At 39.3% G+C, this 18,584-nt stretch overlaps 1 protein-coding gene across 1 annotated transcript in view; it reads left to right on the top strand.

Moving 5' to 3' along the window:
- Window positions 1–5,104: 5,104 nt before the first annotated feature.
- Window positions 5,105–18,584, top strand: part of ABCA13 (ATP binding cassette subfamily A member 13) — a 164,633-nt gene continuing 151,153 nt past the window's right edge. The window contains exons 1-6 of the mRNA XM_068185206.1: window positions 5,105–5,469; window positions 5,781–5,874; window positions 6,990–7,113; window positions 14,750–14,895; window positions 15,758–15,789; window positions 16,929–17,092. Coding sequence (XP_068041307.1) covers window positions 7,037–7,113; window positions 14,750–14,895; window positions 15,758–15,789; window positions 16,929–17,092 — 419 coding nt within the window. The 5' untranslated portion in view covers window positions 5,105–5,469; window positions 5,781–5,874; window positions 6,990–7,036. The remainder of the gene's footprint in view (window positions 5,470–5,780; window positions 5,875–6,989; window positions 7,114–14,749; window positions 14,896–15,757; window positions 15,790–16,928; window positions 17,093–18,584) is intronic.

Genomic DNA, 18,584 nt, shown 5'->3' with positions numbered 1-18,584 from the left:
TAATTAGACCTGCAGATGTGCAGTTGTTCATTGCAGAAGTAGCAGATTTATTAACTTTTAAAATTGCTGCCTTGGCTTAAAACTAATGGAAGTTGGATTCTTCTTTGATGACTTCTGTATACAAAAAGTTCTTATATTTTAGGGGATTTTAATCTTAATGGGGAAAAATAGCTGTGGATGTTAGGGTGTGTCTTTCATTCAATAAGAATACATTTGTAGAAAGTGCAATGATGCAATTTACTCAGCAATAGTAAGAAATAGAGGATATTTGTTCAGGCATCATGCTGTCCTATGTGTGTGTGTGTGAATCATGACTCAGATTCTTGGTGGTTTGAATTACCTTATATAATGGCTGTATTATGTGTCTCTATTGACCATAGAGAGAGATTATGGGGATCAGATTCTTAGGCAATTCATTTGTGTAGAACAAAAAAACCCACAAAGTTTACTCCTCTGCTCACAGTGTCATTCCAGAAAGGTAGGGTGGTCGTCCTCTGCACCACCAGATTTCTGCTGGGTCTCCCACTGGCTCTGCTACCACAGGTCTGCACATGCTCCCTTTCTGCAGAAGGAATTGCTCTCCCACCTCTTTGCTGAAGGAACTGCTGCTGTAAGACTGATTTTCATCCCAGGTGGCATGTAGCACCTGTAGTAGAGTTTTCTATAGTTGGAATATTGCCCCTCTATGTAGGTAAAGGAGAATGAAATGTCAAACATACACCTTCCACAAGAGAAAATCCAACAGTCATCTGATGGGGACAACTACAGTGCTAGATTTGTACTCACAAGGATGTTCTAGAAGCATACTGACATTTTTAGTGCTATGTGGTGAATCAGAGTTATTTTCCTATTTATCTTCCTTCTATTATTTTGTTTTTCAAAAATATAAGCATCTGCAAACAGACATAAACACTAAAGTAACAAAATGTCACAAAACTTTGAAAAGAGACAAATGTGTGTCACATATTCTATCCCCCCCCTTCATTTTTGCATCCATTTTTATTCCAGAAAAGTAGAAACAAGTGGAGAATGTATGCTGTGGAGTAAAGCAGCCTGAAGGCATTTCTGTAAACCCATCCCCTTACTGCTCATTGCACTGAGAAGAAAAACAGAAAGATGAGATTTCTCAACGAAAGCAAAACAAGAGGCAGAAATATAATCTCATCTTTTCTCAGGAAGCAGGCAAATCTCCTGCACTATCCACTAGTGCTGGAATTAATCAGCTTCTGAATAATACGTTTGGACTGCTTGGTGAGATGATTCTGAATTAGAAAGTCCCTAAGAAGCCACTCTGCAAGTGGATGAAGGAAAGAAAAGGAGATATGGGGCACGCTATACACCAATTCAAGGCTCTCTTTTGGAAAAATTGGCTCTGCCGTGTGAGGCAACCGGTGAGTGTTTGGAAATGATTTAAAAAGGAATATTTTATATTTTTTTAGTATCTGGAAATAATAGTATTTAGTATTGAAAAGAGTGTGCCTATTGATTTTCCCTTTTCACTGCAGATTGTTAAGGACAGGCTGGCTGCAAGTGTTTCTTGTTTTGCCTTTTGTCACCTAATTGTTGAAAACATAAGTAGAGAATGTGTTGGTTTAGTTCTAAAATGGCTGAATACAGCAATGTTTCTCAATTTGAAAATGAGACAAGTGTCATAAAAGTTTTGGAGAGACACTGCTTATCTTTTAATTAACATTAAATACTAGCAGTACTGGTAAGTAGTGTCAAGGGAGAAAATCCATTTTCTTCACATTACAGGTGCTTATAGGTAATATAAGAAAGCTTGCATGACTGTGATCAAAGTCTAGATACAGGGAATGCATTGTGTATTAAAATTGTATAAACTTCTTAATTTCCTTTCTTATCTGCTCTCCAAAGCCAAATTTAACCTTTCAAATTCCAATATGCAAAATAATGTGGCAGCTACTTCAACAGAAGTCAAAATTAAAATGATGAAAATTAGATATGAGATGTCTTTTACCTTTACTGTGATGGAAACAATTTTTTAGGATAGAAAGAAGTGAATTTTCTCAAATGAGAGAACATTTTTGTGGGGGAAAAGGTCAATTCAATTAACACTTTCACACTGATTTCACTTGTCTAGAATGATCTGGGGATTTGCAGTGAAGCATGTTGGCTGCTTTAGATTGGTTTATTTCAATTATCTAAACACACTTCTTTCAGTTTCAGAAATATTTAGCCTCAATAAAATAGTGATTTAGAGAGGAATTTCTTCCCCAAATTAATGAAACTGATGTTTTCTAATATAAAATCTACTTTCTGGGGGAAGGATGTTGTTGGTCATATTCTTCTCCATGCATGAACAGTTTTGTATGTTCAATTGGTGTGCATCAAGTGGCTTCTCTCTATCTCCTGGTTTCCTGCATATGCATCTAGTTCTCCTATTGTTCTGTGTCGTGTTCCCTCATATATTTCTGAAGGAAAAGAAAAATCTTAATTAGTGTAAGTTGTAACTTTGTCTAATTGGTAGATTTCCTGAATAGAGAACTCACTTCTCCAAGTCGGGAATTACAAGGGTGACCCAAAGCAAACTTCGTTCTGTCTGTTGAGAAGAACAAGCTGCCCTGGGGAACTTGCAAAACCTCCCTTTGTGCTGTTGTGCAAACACTAAGCTGTGAAGCTGCTCCATCTACAGTACGGGGGGAGAAATCCAAGTGGATTGTCCATCTATGCAGAGGTGGTCAGACCCTTGTGAATCTGGAGAAGCACCTCCTGAAAGATCTGATGTGCTTCAGCTCTGTTCCATATCATGTAGATCTGTCTGTGTAAGACAATTTTCTCCTCATGGCTATTTATCAGCACTTAGGGCTGGAAGAAAAGTGAGAGCTGTTGAACTAGCAAAGTGTCCTGAGTGCCATGTGACCTTAGTCGATATTACACAGTGTAGGGTCAAGGAGCTGTGACAGATGTAAGACTTCTGTAAGGAACAGGTCTTGTGACTGAAATTCAGGTTGGCATCAGCACCTTCTATCAACATGATTCAAAGGCAGGACAGGTTCTTTTGTACCTTTTTACTTGCTGGAGTTTGAAATTGCAGTTGTGCCAAAGACGCATTCTCATTTCTGCTTTCAGAAGGTTTTACTTCAGAACTGCAGATTCTAGAAGCTCAGGACATACACACTACCAGGCTACTTTACTTTTCCGTCACTGTGTTTCTTGACTGTCGTTTAAATAATGTTTATTGCCATCCAAATTTGTAGCTAGGTAAAGGAGGAAATGTGATTCCCAAATTCTGATGCCCTAATTTAGAGGACAATTGGAATTAAAATCAGCTGGGTCCTAAATTTTTCTCAAAACTCACCATTCTTCCCAGGTCCATCTCCCCAGAATTTAATGAGCTCTCATGATCCAGTTCCCCTCAGTTCCTGGGCAAAGCAGCTGTGTAAGGACTGCAATCCTGCAATGTCGCAAATACTCTTTCCTTGGACCTTCTGTGGGCACTTTTCCTATTTGTACACAAACAAACCTTATACAGCAGCATTACTGTCCCATATTTACAACAAATAACTTACTTGCTAAGATCAGTCTTGCATGCTTAATGCCTACAGCATGCTGGTGGTTCATTGTGTCCTCCAGCCTGTTGTTTGCTCTGCAGCTATCAGTTCTTATCCAAAATTCTGTCAGCAGAAGCAGCAGTCCCTATCCAAGCTGAACCCTCCTCCCATGGACTATGCCAGAGATGGCCGGGCTGTGTTTGACCCTCATTGCAGCCTGGCTTCCTGGCTCAGCCTTAGCCCTGGCTCACCTGGAGGTCCAGGCTCCCAGCAGAGCCTGTTGCCTTGCCGGGGCACTGCCGGGCAGGCCCTTCCTGACAAGGGCCCTGCTGCCCTGGCACCCGCCTGGCTCCCTGCCCTTCAGGGAGCCCTGCTGTGCCCTGGCTTGCCATGAGCCCCGAGGTGGCACCAGGGAGCCCAGCCTGTGGCTGTCCACGGCCTTCCCCTATAAACGCCTCGAGCTCTGGTCTCCCACCTTGCACCTGAACTTCTTGTGACACCTTCCCCCAGCCACTGATGCGGGCTCTTATGGTGGTGTGTGTGCCCCCAGGGACAACTGGACCCTTTCCAGCCCCGGCTGGGCAGCCTGGTGACATCCTCTCCCAAGACTCTTCTGCAGTGCCCCTTCCCTCAGCTGCTGCAGCTGGCTCCATTCCCTACAGAGAGCCCATGGATACTCTGCAGCAATGCCTCTGCTCCACAGCAAGGCCCTCCATCTGACCCCAGACAGGAGGAATGGGGATGAATATGCCAAAGAGGGGAGGATGCTGTCAGGCCTCTGCTAAGTTTTGGGCTCTGAGCAGCCCAAGCCAAAATTTGGCTTCTGTGCCCTGCTGCCTGGGAGAAGTCCAAGTGACACGGCACTGTGGCTCAGCCCTTGTGCTTTGCCACTGTTTGGCTTGACCTGCTGTGACATTGACTGAGGATCTGGACTCCTGGTTGAGGCTGGCTGTGCTAGCAGGCCTTGCTCTGCTCCCCCTTCTGGGGTCCCTGGATGGGTCCCCTGCCCTGCTGGGTGGCACAGTTACACACAGATCCCTCCACCCTGCGGAGCAGCCGGCCCTTGCTGATCTCTAAAAGATTGAAATCACCATCCTCACTTTTATTAGGTTGGCTCCTGTATTGTTTTGAGTGTGATCAGTTTAGATAAATGGTGATTTCCTTAAATTTCAGGAAACCTTTAGGTATTTGTCTCATGTCCAGCACAGATGTCCTTCTTCACAGGGAAGACTCTGCCACTGGATTTTGTTCTTAAGCATTCTGTTATGGTTCTTAGGCATTTTTCTGACATGACCAAGTTTACTTCCATGATGGGATTTGGTTAAATTCTGACAGCTTAGAAATAAAATCCCCTGTATGCTCCAGAGAAGTTAACAGCCTCTAATGGGAGATCTTCAGTGTGGCTGTCACTTCTACTGTGTTTCTGTCCTTATTCACACTTTCCTAATGATGTTATCAGTGCATCTAGAAGTATTTTGAAACTTGGCTGAATGACTATTTCTTCCTTTCTGCTGCTGCAAACTGACACAATTGCTTTTATTGGTGTTTTTTTTTTTTTCCTTCCTTCCAATACATTTGGGAGTTTGCCTCTCTGTAGAGGCATGAACGTGTACTGTGTATGTGCAATCTACTCAGAGAAGACACTCAAAATCCGAGTCCTGCGGCACATCGGCTTGTGTGCCTTGTCATTGTGGCCCTGGAAATGGGAACACTGGGATGTAAGAAGTGTGCCTGTGGGCAGCCTCAGGCCTGTTAGCTTGGTCTCCCTTGGTCTTCCCTCCTGAAGATGATGAGGGTGGCTTTTGGAGAGCATTTGAGTGCAGGTGACAGAAAGGGTATAGTGGCAGCAGCCAGGGAGTCAGGGAAGGACAAGAAGGTATGCCAACAGGAAGGGCTCAGGGGAGCATGAAGAATTGGATCAAGGTGCAGAATGCTGCTGGATTCTTAGAAGGCTCAGGTATAGGAAAGTTGAAGATCACTGTCATCACCTTGCCAGAGTCTCTGTCTTGACCTCAGGAAAGTATCTACAAACACTATAAATTGGAATGAAAACTACTTTTCTGTTCTGAAAGAAGTGCCTTTCACAAAGTTAGAAGAATTTCAAATAGAAGTGGCAGTTGTTAACTTGATTTAATGGTCTTGTTTTTCTTTAAATAGTTGTAGAGAGGATGTTTAATGTTTTTATTTTAAAGTAAAAGACACATGAATTTTAATGGTTTTTCCCAAACCCTATGTTCTACGGACTGATGTTCTGATTTCCTTTTTCAGGTCCTCTCTCTCACTGAAATACTGTGGCCATGTGTACTTTTCTTGATTCTAGCTGCTATCCGCTTCCAGGAGCCCCCAAAATACAAGGAAAACTGTATGTTTTGTTTCAATTTTACACTATTTTGGTTCTCTCTGCTTGTAGAAGTATTTAGCAAACACTAAAGACATCCTAGAAGCGGGGACTTAAATGTAGTGGAATCAATGGAAAGAGTCCTACAGTGGGATTCAATCTTGTCCAGCTACAGATCTGAGGAAGCTGTATTTATGTGGGAAAGAGATGCAAAGTTTAAGATCTGACTGTTAAGACAATTTTTAAATATCAGCTTTGGAGTAAGGGAGATTATTTGGCTTTTAGTTGTATTTATTGCTTTCTATTGAGTATTGGAGTTTAGATGACTGCCTCAGAGGTGGATATTTTCAATTAGACAAGATGAACCTTACCCCTACTCACTTCCTGGGATTGAGAATTAATATTTTGTTAAATTCTTCCATTTCCTTTAACACTTCAAAACTTATAAAGATATTTTTGCTTTTATCTTGTCAAAATATAACTTCATTTAGAAAGGAATTATTTAAGATATTATAATCTATTCAGTTTATTATTCTGTTATTCACCAGTACCAGTAAAACAGGGATAAACCAGCTTTAGCTACATTAAAAATCATTTTGGTAAAACAGTTCTGGATCTGTAGAGTGAACTATCTGGAGAGAATGTAGCCTGCATTATATATACTTACTTTATGGAGAGCTGTGGATAATTCCAGAGATAGGGAAAAGTGGCTGTTTAGACAGTCTTGATTGATGCATGTTCAGACATTTCTGAACACCAGTTCATTTTTGAAAGCCTGTGAGAAAAGAGGAAATACCACTTTGTGCAGAAGTCTATATTCCAATCCAGGTCACATGATTTTGGGCAGAGGGGCTAGCAACCACATAATAATGCAATAATGTTACTACCAGGAAAATCAGCTTTTCAAAGATTGCTCTCAAATGTCATGTGTCACTTGTGTTGTCACAATCGGACACAGAGGCTACTCATTTTCTGTGATGACTGAGTTTTTTTTAAACGAGACACCTGAGATACAACTTGATAGAGCTTCATTGCTTGCAGGCGACAAAGAGGCTTTTTAGGGCAAGGGAACACAATGTGATGGTACAGTTTGTAAATGCAACATTATTGGTCTTATTTCTGCTGCTGCTTGGTTTTAGGTTACTTAGAAGCTCGTGATTTACCAAGTGGGGGCCTTTATCCTTTCATGCGGACCCTTTTCTGTAACGTTGGTTCAAGATGCAGGAATACCAGTTACACAGCGCAGAGACACAGCCGCTTTAGGTGAGTTATGTGAGTTTGACAGAGCTCTCACTGTCACAGTGCATCTTTTTTTACAGAAAAGGTTCTTACTGCCTTGTAGACAGGAAAAATAGGAGCAATGTGTGCTAAAAGTTTCCTTCAGTGTTCTTATGGGTTGCAAAAGATGTAAGGCCTCATTCATACCTCTTGCTAATTTCTGTTTACATTTCTTGGACATTTCATGCTGGTTTTGGATACTGAACACTCTTTGGGGGTAAAATTGTAGAGGTACCATGTTATATTCTTTCTCTTTTGCTGCTACCAAGTGAGAGCATGCTTTTATCCCTTACTAGAGAGTCTTTTATTACATGAGAGTGAAGCTGAGCACCAAGGTTATATGTGGATTTAAACTTTGGATAGTCTGGGAGCATACACAGTAGAAGAAGTGAACCCAGAAAAGCAAAACAATAATAACTTTCATATAAGACCCACAAAGAGCCTACAAGGAATAGCAAAAATTTCTCTAATAAGAAAGAATTTGGAAGAAGTTACCCATAAGAAGTCCTTGTCACCAGTTCCTAGAATGCTGAAAGAAAAAATATTGAAGTTGGATTTTTTCTTTAAGAAATGAAGTAATTTCATCTACTTCAAAAATGCTTGAGATGCAGACACTTATGAAAACTGGCTGAAGGATATAGTCATAAACAGCCTTTCAAAATATATAGCAATAAAGTCAAGTTAGGGTCAGCTAATCAGAATATATACATTTAATCTGTATATTTATTCCTAGAAAAATGATAATATCTACCAAAAGATCTTTGAGGGCTGAGCCAGGTGTGTCAGAGCATCAAATATTTATGGTTTATTATTGTAGATGTTTATATGTAGCAATAAATTCAGCATACAGCAAGTTGGAAAGCTTCAGTATCACAGTAATAGGCCGTAATACTTATCTATTGATCTAGATGGTCTGCTTCATTTATTTGTACATCTAGAGAACTGTTGATTGAACATAAGACCATACAAAATAAACCTTGTTTATGGGCAAACACATTCTACAGAAAGTACAATTTGTTACTAGACTTGAATTCTTAACAATTTAAGCCACTATTAGTCAAGATGCATTATTTCACAAGATACTACAGACAAAAATACCCCTATTAAAATTCTTCTCTGCCTCCTCCCCCTCCCACTAATACAGTTAAAATTGTTACATGACCACTGAGTTTCCAGTACTTTCTCTGGGTTTATGCTCACTTTTACACTGCTACTCTGGGTCATGTAAACAGCTGCAGATGGATGGAGATGGGGTTGTTATGCCAAGTCATGATATACAGTACTTTACCTGGAGGAATGTGGTGTTGATGGCTTCTTTTTTCACTTGAGGATGCGCTTGGGATCACTTGTGTTTGCTAGTATGCTTTTATACTTTGTTTGTTTCCATTGGCCTGCAGCTCTGGGATACATTCAAATTTATGTGGTACACCTGAATGTATATGGAGTTTTTTACAGAAGTTAGCTACCTGTTATTTTTTCTTGATACTTAGAAATTGACTTTGTCCAGCTACAGTTCTGAATTTTAACTAAGCAGTGGTCACTGGTTACTTGTTTATAGCCCTCAGTGCCAGCCTGTGCCCCACCTCTTATCATCCCATTAACTCCAGTACAGTTCATCTCTTCCCCACCTCTCACGGCCTCACCTATTATACTGTGCCTGTGTTCTTCTGCACGGCTTTGTTAGCCATAAATATCTCATCTTGCACTGAATGGTCACTTGCTACTTCTATCTGTATAAAACTATGATGGTGTTATGCAATGACAAGTGAAAACACAGTAAATGGCCAGAGTTGTCTGGCCAGGAAAATTAAAAAAAGGTAAAGCAAACCCAAGTCAAAATGAAAACAAGACAAGTTCAGGTAAACCAAAGGTGGCAAGCCCATGTGCTGTGGTCTTTCAAACTCAGTACAAAGCCTGTAGCCTCTTACTTGCAGTTGCAATTCTATATTACTGAGTTAAAGAGTTACCCTAACTCTAGCCTTTTAAAAAATTGTTCCCTAAAGGTACAGCTTTTATTTACATCACTAATTCAGATACCATCTAAATGTGTTAAATCTCTAGAAACTATGAACTATATTGACTGCTCTTCATGATTATTTACACTGTTTTGACTGATCTGCCCAGATTATGTTCCAGCTCAATAGAAAATCGGGAAAGAATTTCCTGGAGGCAGTCTTAGACCTACTTAAGAATCGGGGAAATTACTCAGTGGCTTTCAATTATTCAACTGAAAAATAAAGTGCATGCTTGTATCCATATTTATGCACTCAATAGGCTGCAGTGAGTAGCATATAGCCTAGGTAAAGAAAAAGACTAAAAAGGTAGGATGAAGTTCATTCTGAGGTCAGCCTGTTCCACCAGGTCCATCAGTATAAATTAAATCAACCTTGGGGCTGCTCTGACTTATGCTGGCTGCCAACATCCTTAGGAATATAGACTGTCAGTTTGAGCAGTCAAACATAACTGAATTCAGTCCCTGCTGACTGGAGAGATGGGGTGTGATAGGAACAGTAATACCAATTATCTTTCCCTCAAGGATTTATATCAAGCCATAAGCCTGATAAAGGAACATTTCTTTTTGTCAATAATATTGTGTTTATTAAGAGTGAGTCAGAGACTGCATAGTTTGCATGGACATGACCTTTTTTTTTTCACAGTATGTAACACTTTGGTGCTATCACTTTGAAATGTAGTAGTTGTCTTTGGGAGGAAGTAGTTCTATGACTACTGTTAGAACATTCATGGAATCCAAAAACCACCAATAACTATTTGTCAGTGAGCAGCACCCCTCATGATGGGGGTTGATCCCATCAGGTGAAGTTCTCCTGGTGCAGGCTGTGCCCTCACAGATGTGTCCCTGTCCCTTCAGGCAACAGTCTGTGATATGGTGAGAAGATGAGCCAGGTGAAGCCTACAACCACATTAACTTTGATTTGCAGCAGGATCTGCTCCCTCCTCTGACGCCTTGGAAAGCATCCAATTGCAAGAGCTCTGTGGCTTTGCTCTTTGCTTCTCTTTTCAGCCACTGCAAAGGCTGCTGGCTGGCAGCTCATTGATATGATTCCCTAGCCTGATACACCCACTGGTATCTCAGAACAGAGGAACAAGGAAATATTCAGGAGCTCCCATGGCAAGGGACTTTTTTCCCTGCTCTTTCCAGAATGTTCCACTCACCACCTCATCTTAGTGGAGCATAAAACTGAGAGGATGAAAATAAGATAAAAAACACACAGCCCAGGGGTCCTGTGGCCTTACACCCATGCATGTGTATGGAAACATCATGATTTCCCAGTACTCTGGATTCCCTGGCAAATCTTGCAGAAGACGGTGGGATTTGCCCTTGCGGACTAGACTCCTCGATCTATGTTAGTTACACTTCTCAATACCTAAAAGAAATTTAAACTAGTCTCGGACTTAGAACTGCAAATATCATTAAAGCAAGACAGTTATTTCTGTTATTAAAGCACATTCAGTTATTTCTCTTTATTTTGCTAAAAGTGGTAGCAGCCTGAGCAGCCTCATCCAGTAGATGTGGTAGAAGCCCAGGTCTGTCTCTGGTGCTTTAGCTGGATGTGCCACTCATACCCACATGGTAGCTCTGTCTCCTTTTGCACTTGACTGGGCTCTCTGCTTTGTTGGGGCTGTCTCTGGATCCTGTAACACACCCCTGTGTCCGCTTTTAGGCTGGGGTCCTGAGGGACAGTGTCTCATTGGTGAGGCCATGGACTCTTCCAGGGTTGCCCCAGTTCCTAGCTTGACCCCCTCCTGGAGAAGCCCAGCTCATGCCAGCCCCTTTCTTCTTACTGTTCTAAACCTTTTGCTTTATGAATACCTGGCCTGGGCCCTCCAGTGGAGGAGCATCATGTACAAGAGCTCATGTACAACAGCAGGTGTGGAAGAATAAAATCAAGGAAGGTCAAAGCATTAGCAAAAGTCTTTGTGTGAGAATTGCTTAAAGGGTCCTATTTTTCTTTAATGACATATATCTTCAAATGAGAAATAGTTTTTCCAGATAGCTTATGGGTGAACAACTTTCTGCAGTATTAACTCTGTGGTCTGGGCCAACTTTTGTAGTTGCAGGCTATGTAGCTGAAAAATAGAAGCAGTTTTTGTGACCTTGCTTATAGATTGCCAGAATTGGGGAGAAAAGGAAATTTAAACACAGGTTTTCCTAATTTTAGAGCAGATTAAGAAGAATATATTTTTTTAGTTTGTTATAAATTTTTAGTCCATTACATTTTAGGAAGGTTATAATTGTATCAACATGGAAGAGAAAGATCTTTCTGTGAGAGACATGCAGTATGTTGTTTTCCAGTGTGTGTATTGGTATTAATGTCTCCAGGCTTATAATGCTGATATAGTGCAGAATGGAAGCCAGCTGGGGCTTTACAATTTTAGAGAGAAATTATTAATGTGGTGACAGGGGTGAGGTTGAGACGAGTTTCCTGAGATGCTTATGAAAATCACGAGTCTAAAAGGCATTTGGCATCATAGCTGAGTTCTCAGATGAACTCTGAAATGTTCTTATTGTTATCCTGAGTAACTGAGTACTTTGGACAGAATTAATGTTTCTGAGTCATGGCTTTAGGAAATGACAATCGCTTTTACATGTTCAAAGAGATGCAATCTTTTTGCTCTTTTGCAGTATTTTGTCCCAATCAAAGCTTGTACCAATGTATGTCTTGAGTTTGATTTGTTCTCATGAACTTTGTGGAAATCTACAGTTGAGGGAAGAGCTATCAGGGATGATAATGAAATTTTATATATATATTTATATTCCCCAACCCCTTCTTCTAACACCCCAATTCTAATTATATATGTCCTCTCCTACAAATTACTGGCTTCCTCCTTTTGTCCTTTTTATTATCCCTTGTTTCTCCTCTTTACTGTTCCTAGCAACTGCTGCTAGGAATTTCCTTGGAACAGCTGCTGGACTTCCTTTACGCATTCACACAAAAATGAGTTAATGCCACCTTCTGCTCCAGAAAGCACACTTTGAAGGCTCTTTGGGAGAGTAGCAGTACAACAATTAAGTACTTTTATTGGCACACTGGCTGAAAATTGTTTGCTTTGACTGTCTCTGCAGCTGGTTTTGAAGTGTAGTTTCTTATCTTTCTGGCAAGATGGTGACAACTTCCTGTATTTTTGTGTTACTTGTGCTGAATTAAGAGATCAGTAATAACTTGTAGCACTCTTACTAGGAGCTAAATGTAGTCCTCTATTACCGTGTTGAAAATATATAAAATACTTTAATCTTAGCATGTATATTCAGCAAATAAGACCTCTGTAATAATATAATGTGTTTCACAAAACTGAGCCTGATAACCAATGTTATGCCTGCTGCCATTTCCCCTTTAAAAGGAGTCCGTGCTCAGATCCAAGAATAGTGAGAGGCAGGTCTGTGGCAATGATGGCAAAAGAGGGTCACAAATGGCAGCTAGCTGACATGGCTGCTGACCTGGAAATCCCCACAAAACTAATAGTTCTCACAGCCAGCATGTCTAAACAGCTGCTCTTGGACTGCTGAGAGGCTTGTGCTTAGGAAAGTGGCATTTCTATGGGTCTTTCAGATTGCACATGTATCTTCTCTTCTGTAACAGCTGGACTTTATGCCTTGGATTTGCTCCTTTTGCCATGTCCTAAATATCTACATCCCCCTAAAGTTTCTCAGCTCCCTCTCCACTTTTACCATCAATGTATTTCCCTGCAGTTTGCCCTGTAGCTCTTCAGAGCCACCATGCTCCAAGCACTGTCTGCTGTTTTCTTTAATGTTTTTTGTATCTTCCCAGTCTCCTTTCCCCAGCCCCATGTGCTCTGTGGGACCTCACAGGGCAGTAGCTTGTATCCTTAGTCCTCCAGCCCGGGGGCAGTGAAAGGACAGCCCAGCTGAGTGTGCTGTAAATTCAGTCTGTGCTATCTAATGTGCTTCTGCTGTGCATCAAACAAGCGACTAAAACACATACAGTTAGATGCCAAGAGGATACTTTTTTGTTGCTTCTCTGCTGTTTATCAACCCAAGCTTTGCAGATCCAAGGTGCAGCAGAGTTGGTGATGGGGATAGAGTGGAAAGAATTACCGATTCCTTCTGTCACTGCTATCTGTGCCCCCTGCTGCTGGCAGGAGGCCAGACAGCCGCGACAGCCCCTGGAGATAGGATTGAGTCCTGCTGTGTGCTCCTATGTGATTAAGGCCTTTTTTCCCCCAGTGTATTGTTGTTTGCAATGTTTCTAAAATGGGAGGTTTATAGATGGGGATGCAAGGCTTGGGTATATTTTGAAGGGCAAACAATGTGGGTTGAAATATTGCACTCCTCTGAATACTTTTTATTTTAAGTGACCTTTTCAGGAGAATTTAGTTTTTAATTTTAAATTCAGCAAGTATTAGGAAAAACCCCAACACAACCCGACATCACCACTCCTTCCAAACCCCACAAAAAAAACAAACCAAACCAACCAACCAAACAAACAAACAACCCCCCCCCCCAAAAAAAAAACCCACTAAAATTAAAAAAAAACCAAAAACAAAACAAAAAAAAAAAAAACCAGAAAAAAACACCAAGGCAACCAAAACCTGTGGAAAATCCCATGGAAACTGAGCTAGAGTTTTGGGTTTTTAATGTTCTGACTGTGGCTGCTGTTATTCTGGTCAAGTGCTGGCTTCTTGTTCATGCTCAAAAACCAGAGTGCTGGGAAGATTTCAGTATGTAGGTAGTGTTTCGGTTCTTTGCCAAACACGAGTATTCTCAGCTGTCTGAAATTTCACGCAGTGGGAGTTTCAGTAATATTGGAATTTATGAGATAGTTTTCAAAGACAACAGCTAAAGTGCAACTTCTAGTCACTCTAAAAGCCATGTTCTGAACAACAGAAAGCTGCTTTTTAAAACTCCATTTAAAAGGGAAGAATATGTCTTGGGGAATTGTTCTGCCTTTAGTCCACTGAAGTTTGAGGATGGTGAAAGAGTTTTCCAAAATGCTGTCTTTTCTGTTGGCCAAGTCAGGATCAAAATAAGCTGTACTGAAAGAATTAAGAACTTGATTGTTTTAAGATGCAATTTTACTTGTTTCCTTTCATCTGAAGTTGCAAACAGCTCTGTGATTGTCTAAACAGTTGAGGATCAGGGAGGGAGAGAAAGAGAATTAAAATAATGAGAAAGTGGTGACTGATAGCTTTCTTTGGTTTGTGAGTTGATCTCATTAGGCTTTTCTTTCAATAAGTAAAAATTGTGCTAAAAGCAACTACTGGCATGTAAGCTCGATGGGAAAGGACTGTAACCCTTTATTATATTTTTGTGAATGGGATAGAACAAGAGGCAATGGGCAGAACGAATACACACAAATTTGTGCCTGAATATGAATAATAAAGACTTTTTGGATGTGTCTCTTCTTGACTTCTGCAAGAATTGGCATAGGTGTCCTCATCAATTTTTCATTGCCCACTTTCCTGAGGTTTTGAGACCATGTGCTGCAACTTGAATGCTGATGAATTTACCTAAATAGAAAGTGTATAAATACATAATTGTTAAAAACATATCAGAATACTGCTGTGAGTATGCACACATTTTTCAGCTACTTGATTTCAGTGTGTTAACTCACCTGTTCCTCTTTTTTCTGTGAAAAAATAGTGCAAGCCCCCAAAGTGGTCCAGAGAGAGCCACTGGACCTGATCTAGACTTCATGAAAGAGGTAGAAGAACTTGCAAAGGATTTTATTGATACTACAGAGAAAGCCAGGGCCTTAGAAAAGCTATGGGAAGAAAACTCAAGGCTCTTGGGTAAGCTGTGATTTTTCTAAAAATTAATTTCTTTCTCTATAAGTTAGTGATAGCCATCAAACAAAAGAATAGCTTGATCTTAAAAATGAAATTAGGCAACTAAAATTTTAACTGATCGAAAAAAACCCCAGCTTTTATGATTACCAACACTGTGGCATCAAATTTTTCAGAGAAAAAAATTAGCTTTCTAAAACTGTGCCCTTGAATACTTGAGAGTTATGAAAACACTGAGAGGTAAGCTTAAAAGATAAGGATTATAATCAGACTACAAGGTTACTCAGTCTAACATGCATGCAGAAGTAGTTTATGAGGATTTAGCTCTCTCTCCCTGTATTTTTCTGTTGTACTAAAGAGTATAGGAATGGAAAACAACAGAATCTCACACCTGGTGACCTTAGGTGACCTTCAGTCTTGCACTGAAAGAGTGAGACTGGCCATAGCAGGGTCTGAATTTCCTGTTCCATTTCCCCCCACACTTCACAGCCTTGTTGCTGTACTACTGAGGACCTCCCACTACCCTGTGTCTCTGGCTGAGTTTTCAAGCAAAAAGATTTAGGTGAAATCACAACTTGCATGCCTGGCTGTCTGGTAACTAGGACATTCGTGTAGTGTTGGTATGAAGATTTTGCCTCACTAAAAAATTGAACAGTAAGCACTGTCCTTAAAATTGTTTTTGTAATTACAGTAAAAGTATTGGGAAGCACAGAAAATCAAATGGACCACTATCTTTGGGATATTAGTTGCTTCATTTGCCTTTACTTTTCTAGAAACTTCCTTTGTGCACTGCTTACTCTTGCTTATAATAGTGATTCTTCTAAAGCTAATAATGCTTCTCTTTAAAGGAAAATATTTAATTTTACAGGGCTCCATAACATCACCACTTTTCTTACTGTAAGTATTTTTTACAGTCAATTTCTAGATTACAGTTCTGGGATTTGAGGATCTTTATTATAATGGCTAGAAATTTGTATCCTGTCAAGTTCAAGTAGACTATCATAAAAAAAAAGTGTTTGAAGGAAAAAATGATGTCTTGTAAATTTGATAGATGTTCAATGGTTTCTAGATTACTTATTTAAACCAGTCTAGGTTGTTAGTAGCTAAAATCCACAACTATTTGAAGGCTGTTTGTTTATTAGGAGCAATTTAAAAGTGTATCTATCAGATGTATTTTTTCCATATTTGATTGATTGTTACTGCTACTTTACGAAACTTAGATTTCCAGTTTATAACTTGAAATTAGCTGGTAATTTTTATTTGCTCATAAGATCTTATTGATTGAAAGGAGTCATATCAATATGAAATTTCATTTCTTGAATGGAATATAGAAGAGAAAGAATGTATTTCTCAACATTAAGAAAATATTGACAGTAGATGATCATTATTAGAAACAGAGCTTTTATATACACAAGCTTCTTTTTGAATAAGGCATGCTCATGTCATCATTATGCAAAAAAGCCCTAGTGAGACATTAATTTAGAGCAGCAAGGACTGCATAATAAAAAAGTGTGATAAATCCTGTTTTGCATAGACGTTATATTGTGTAGTCCTATGAAAGAAGTTGCTTTATCCCAGGCAAATAATCTTTAAAGAGCCATTCTTATCAGTTATTATTTGAGACCCTCACAAGACCTGCGAAGAGCTGTGAGGCAAGGATGGCAAGGCCATCAGACAGTCCCCTGATCTTTATACCTTAGACTTAGAAATTCACTGTGGGGCTTGAGAACTCAAAGATAATCATTCCCTTGGTTACACCTCTGAGCAGAAAGAGATGTCTTAGCTTTACTTCCAGCTCCATTTCTCCATTGGAGCAGGGAGACATATCAGAAACAAAGCTTCCATGAGGTCAAAACACCACCAAAATAAGGTGGTATATTGCCAAATCTAGGGGTATGTTTTCGCATTCAGAAAAAATGGTTTAAAATTCAAAAGGGTCAGGGAAATAACAGGCACCTGCTTTTTTTTTTTTCTTCTATTTTTTCTTCAGTTATTGAAAGTGTAGCATGTAATTTTTATTTTTTTTCCACCTCAAGATGGATTTGAATGAAGCAGAGAAAATTATTTCCAGAGCAGAAAATCTGTACAAGCAACCATATTTATGGAACCTTCTGCATTCACTCCCTCATCTTCAACTGAACAGCTTTTATACAGAAGATGAGTTAGCTACCATATCACAGTTTCTAGAAGTTATTCAAAAGTAAGTACTTTCATATTCTTGGAAGTAAAATAAGGTAATTGTTAGGTGAAAGTCAGATATGTATTTGCCAGGGTAGGCAGTTTGCTGTAGTAGGTTGATAGGTGATTGTCAGTGTAGTCAAATAACATAATCATACAGGAAGAAAAGCCCTCTGAACCTGTGTGCCTGTGCTAGACTGGCCATGTACCTCACCAGCCTTAGGCCATGGGGAAGCAGGGGCCCAAAGATCATGAATGAGAAATTACTGTGCTGTTCTGCCATCCTTTATCATCCCACTGTCTTTTTTTAGACTAAAAAAAATCCAAACCAAAGAAAACCAACAGAAACAACTCCTCACCCAGATAAGAAGGATATGATGACATACCTTTTTTCCAAACTGGGAAATAAGTTTCTCTTACAATATGTCGATTGCATCTATGTTGGTGCTTGATTTTTATTTTTTTTTTCCCTTATGCCTGAGTAATTTGTAACCTTATTTCAACTTGTTCTCTGACCTGTTAACATGCAAAACTACATAGGAGACTCAGATGTTTACATGTGGGTTTTGATGTTTTCATTTGCTTAGGGTTTTTAAAGATTTTTGTGCCCTTCAGTAACCAAATTTACCCTCATTAATGCAATTTGGAAAGCAAACCACAAAACCCAATGCTTGTTTCTTGACTAGTTTCATATTACTGTATAACATTCTAGCGGTCCTTTCTAAGGCAGAATTAAGCCAGTAGAAAAGTTCTGAATTTACATTTCCCACTTTCAGGGTCTGTACCATGTTTTGCTGTGTCTTTCAGAGGTACTTAAAACTTTTTGGATCTATGTGTCTGACTTTGGGGTTTTGTGGTAGGGGTGGTTTTTTTTTTTTTTTTATTTTCTGTTTGTTTTTTAATCTTCTTTTCATGAATATTGGAAATTGATGATCTACTCTGGAAAACTGGATTCTTATTTGCATAATAAGAAAGGATTACTCTGTAGGAAATGACTGGTAAATTTGACATAAATTTTAAGTAGTAAGTTACAGTTATATTAACAGATTTTTTTTTTTCATGGCTAAGGTGACAGAGACTTGTTAGAAATTCAATAGAAATATTTTTATCAATGCATTCTGTAATGCACTTTGTTTGCTTCTTGTGAGAATAAATATTATGTTGCTTTAAAAAATATTTTTCCCGCAGATTGATGAGAAGTAAAATGTAAGTAATCTATGTTGATTCTGCCTTCTTGTGGGGATAACAGAGAGAATTTTGGCAGTAGTTTTGCTCTTATCTTTCCTCTCTTGTTTTTTTTTTTTTGTGAGTTTTTAGTTTTTTTTTGTTTTTTTTTTTTTTTGTTTTTTTTTTTTTTTTTTTTTGAGGACATTGGTCCTCTCAGGAGACATTTCCTTAATGGAAATTGATTGATACTCTAACTGCAAAATCTCAATTTGTATTTGAGATACTCTAACTGTAAAATCTCAATTGTTTAATTGCTCAATTAAACTCTAATTTCATAAAACATTGGT

The sequence above is a fragment of the Anomalospiza imberbis genome, chromosome 1, assembly GCF_031753505.1.
Source record: "Anomalospiza imberbis isolate Cuckoo-Finch-1a 21T00152 chromosome 1, ASM3175350v1, whole genome shotgun sequence".
NCBI lineage: Eukaryota > Metazoa > Chordata > Aves > Passeriformes > Viduidae > Anomalospiza > Anomalospiza imberbis.
This window is presented reverse-complemented; position numbering and strand designations above follow the sequence as displayed.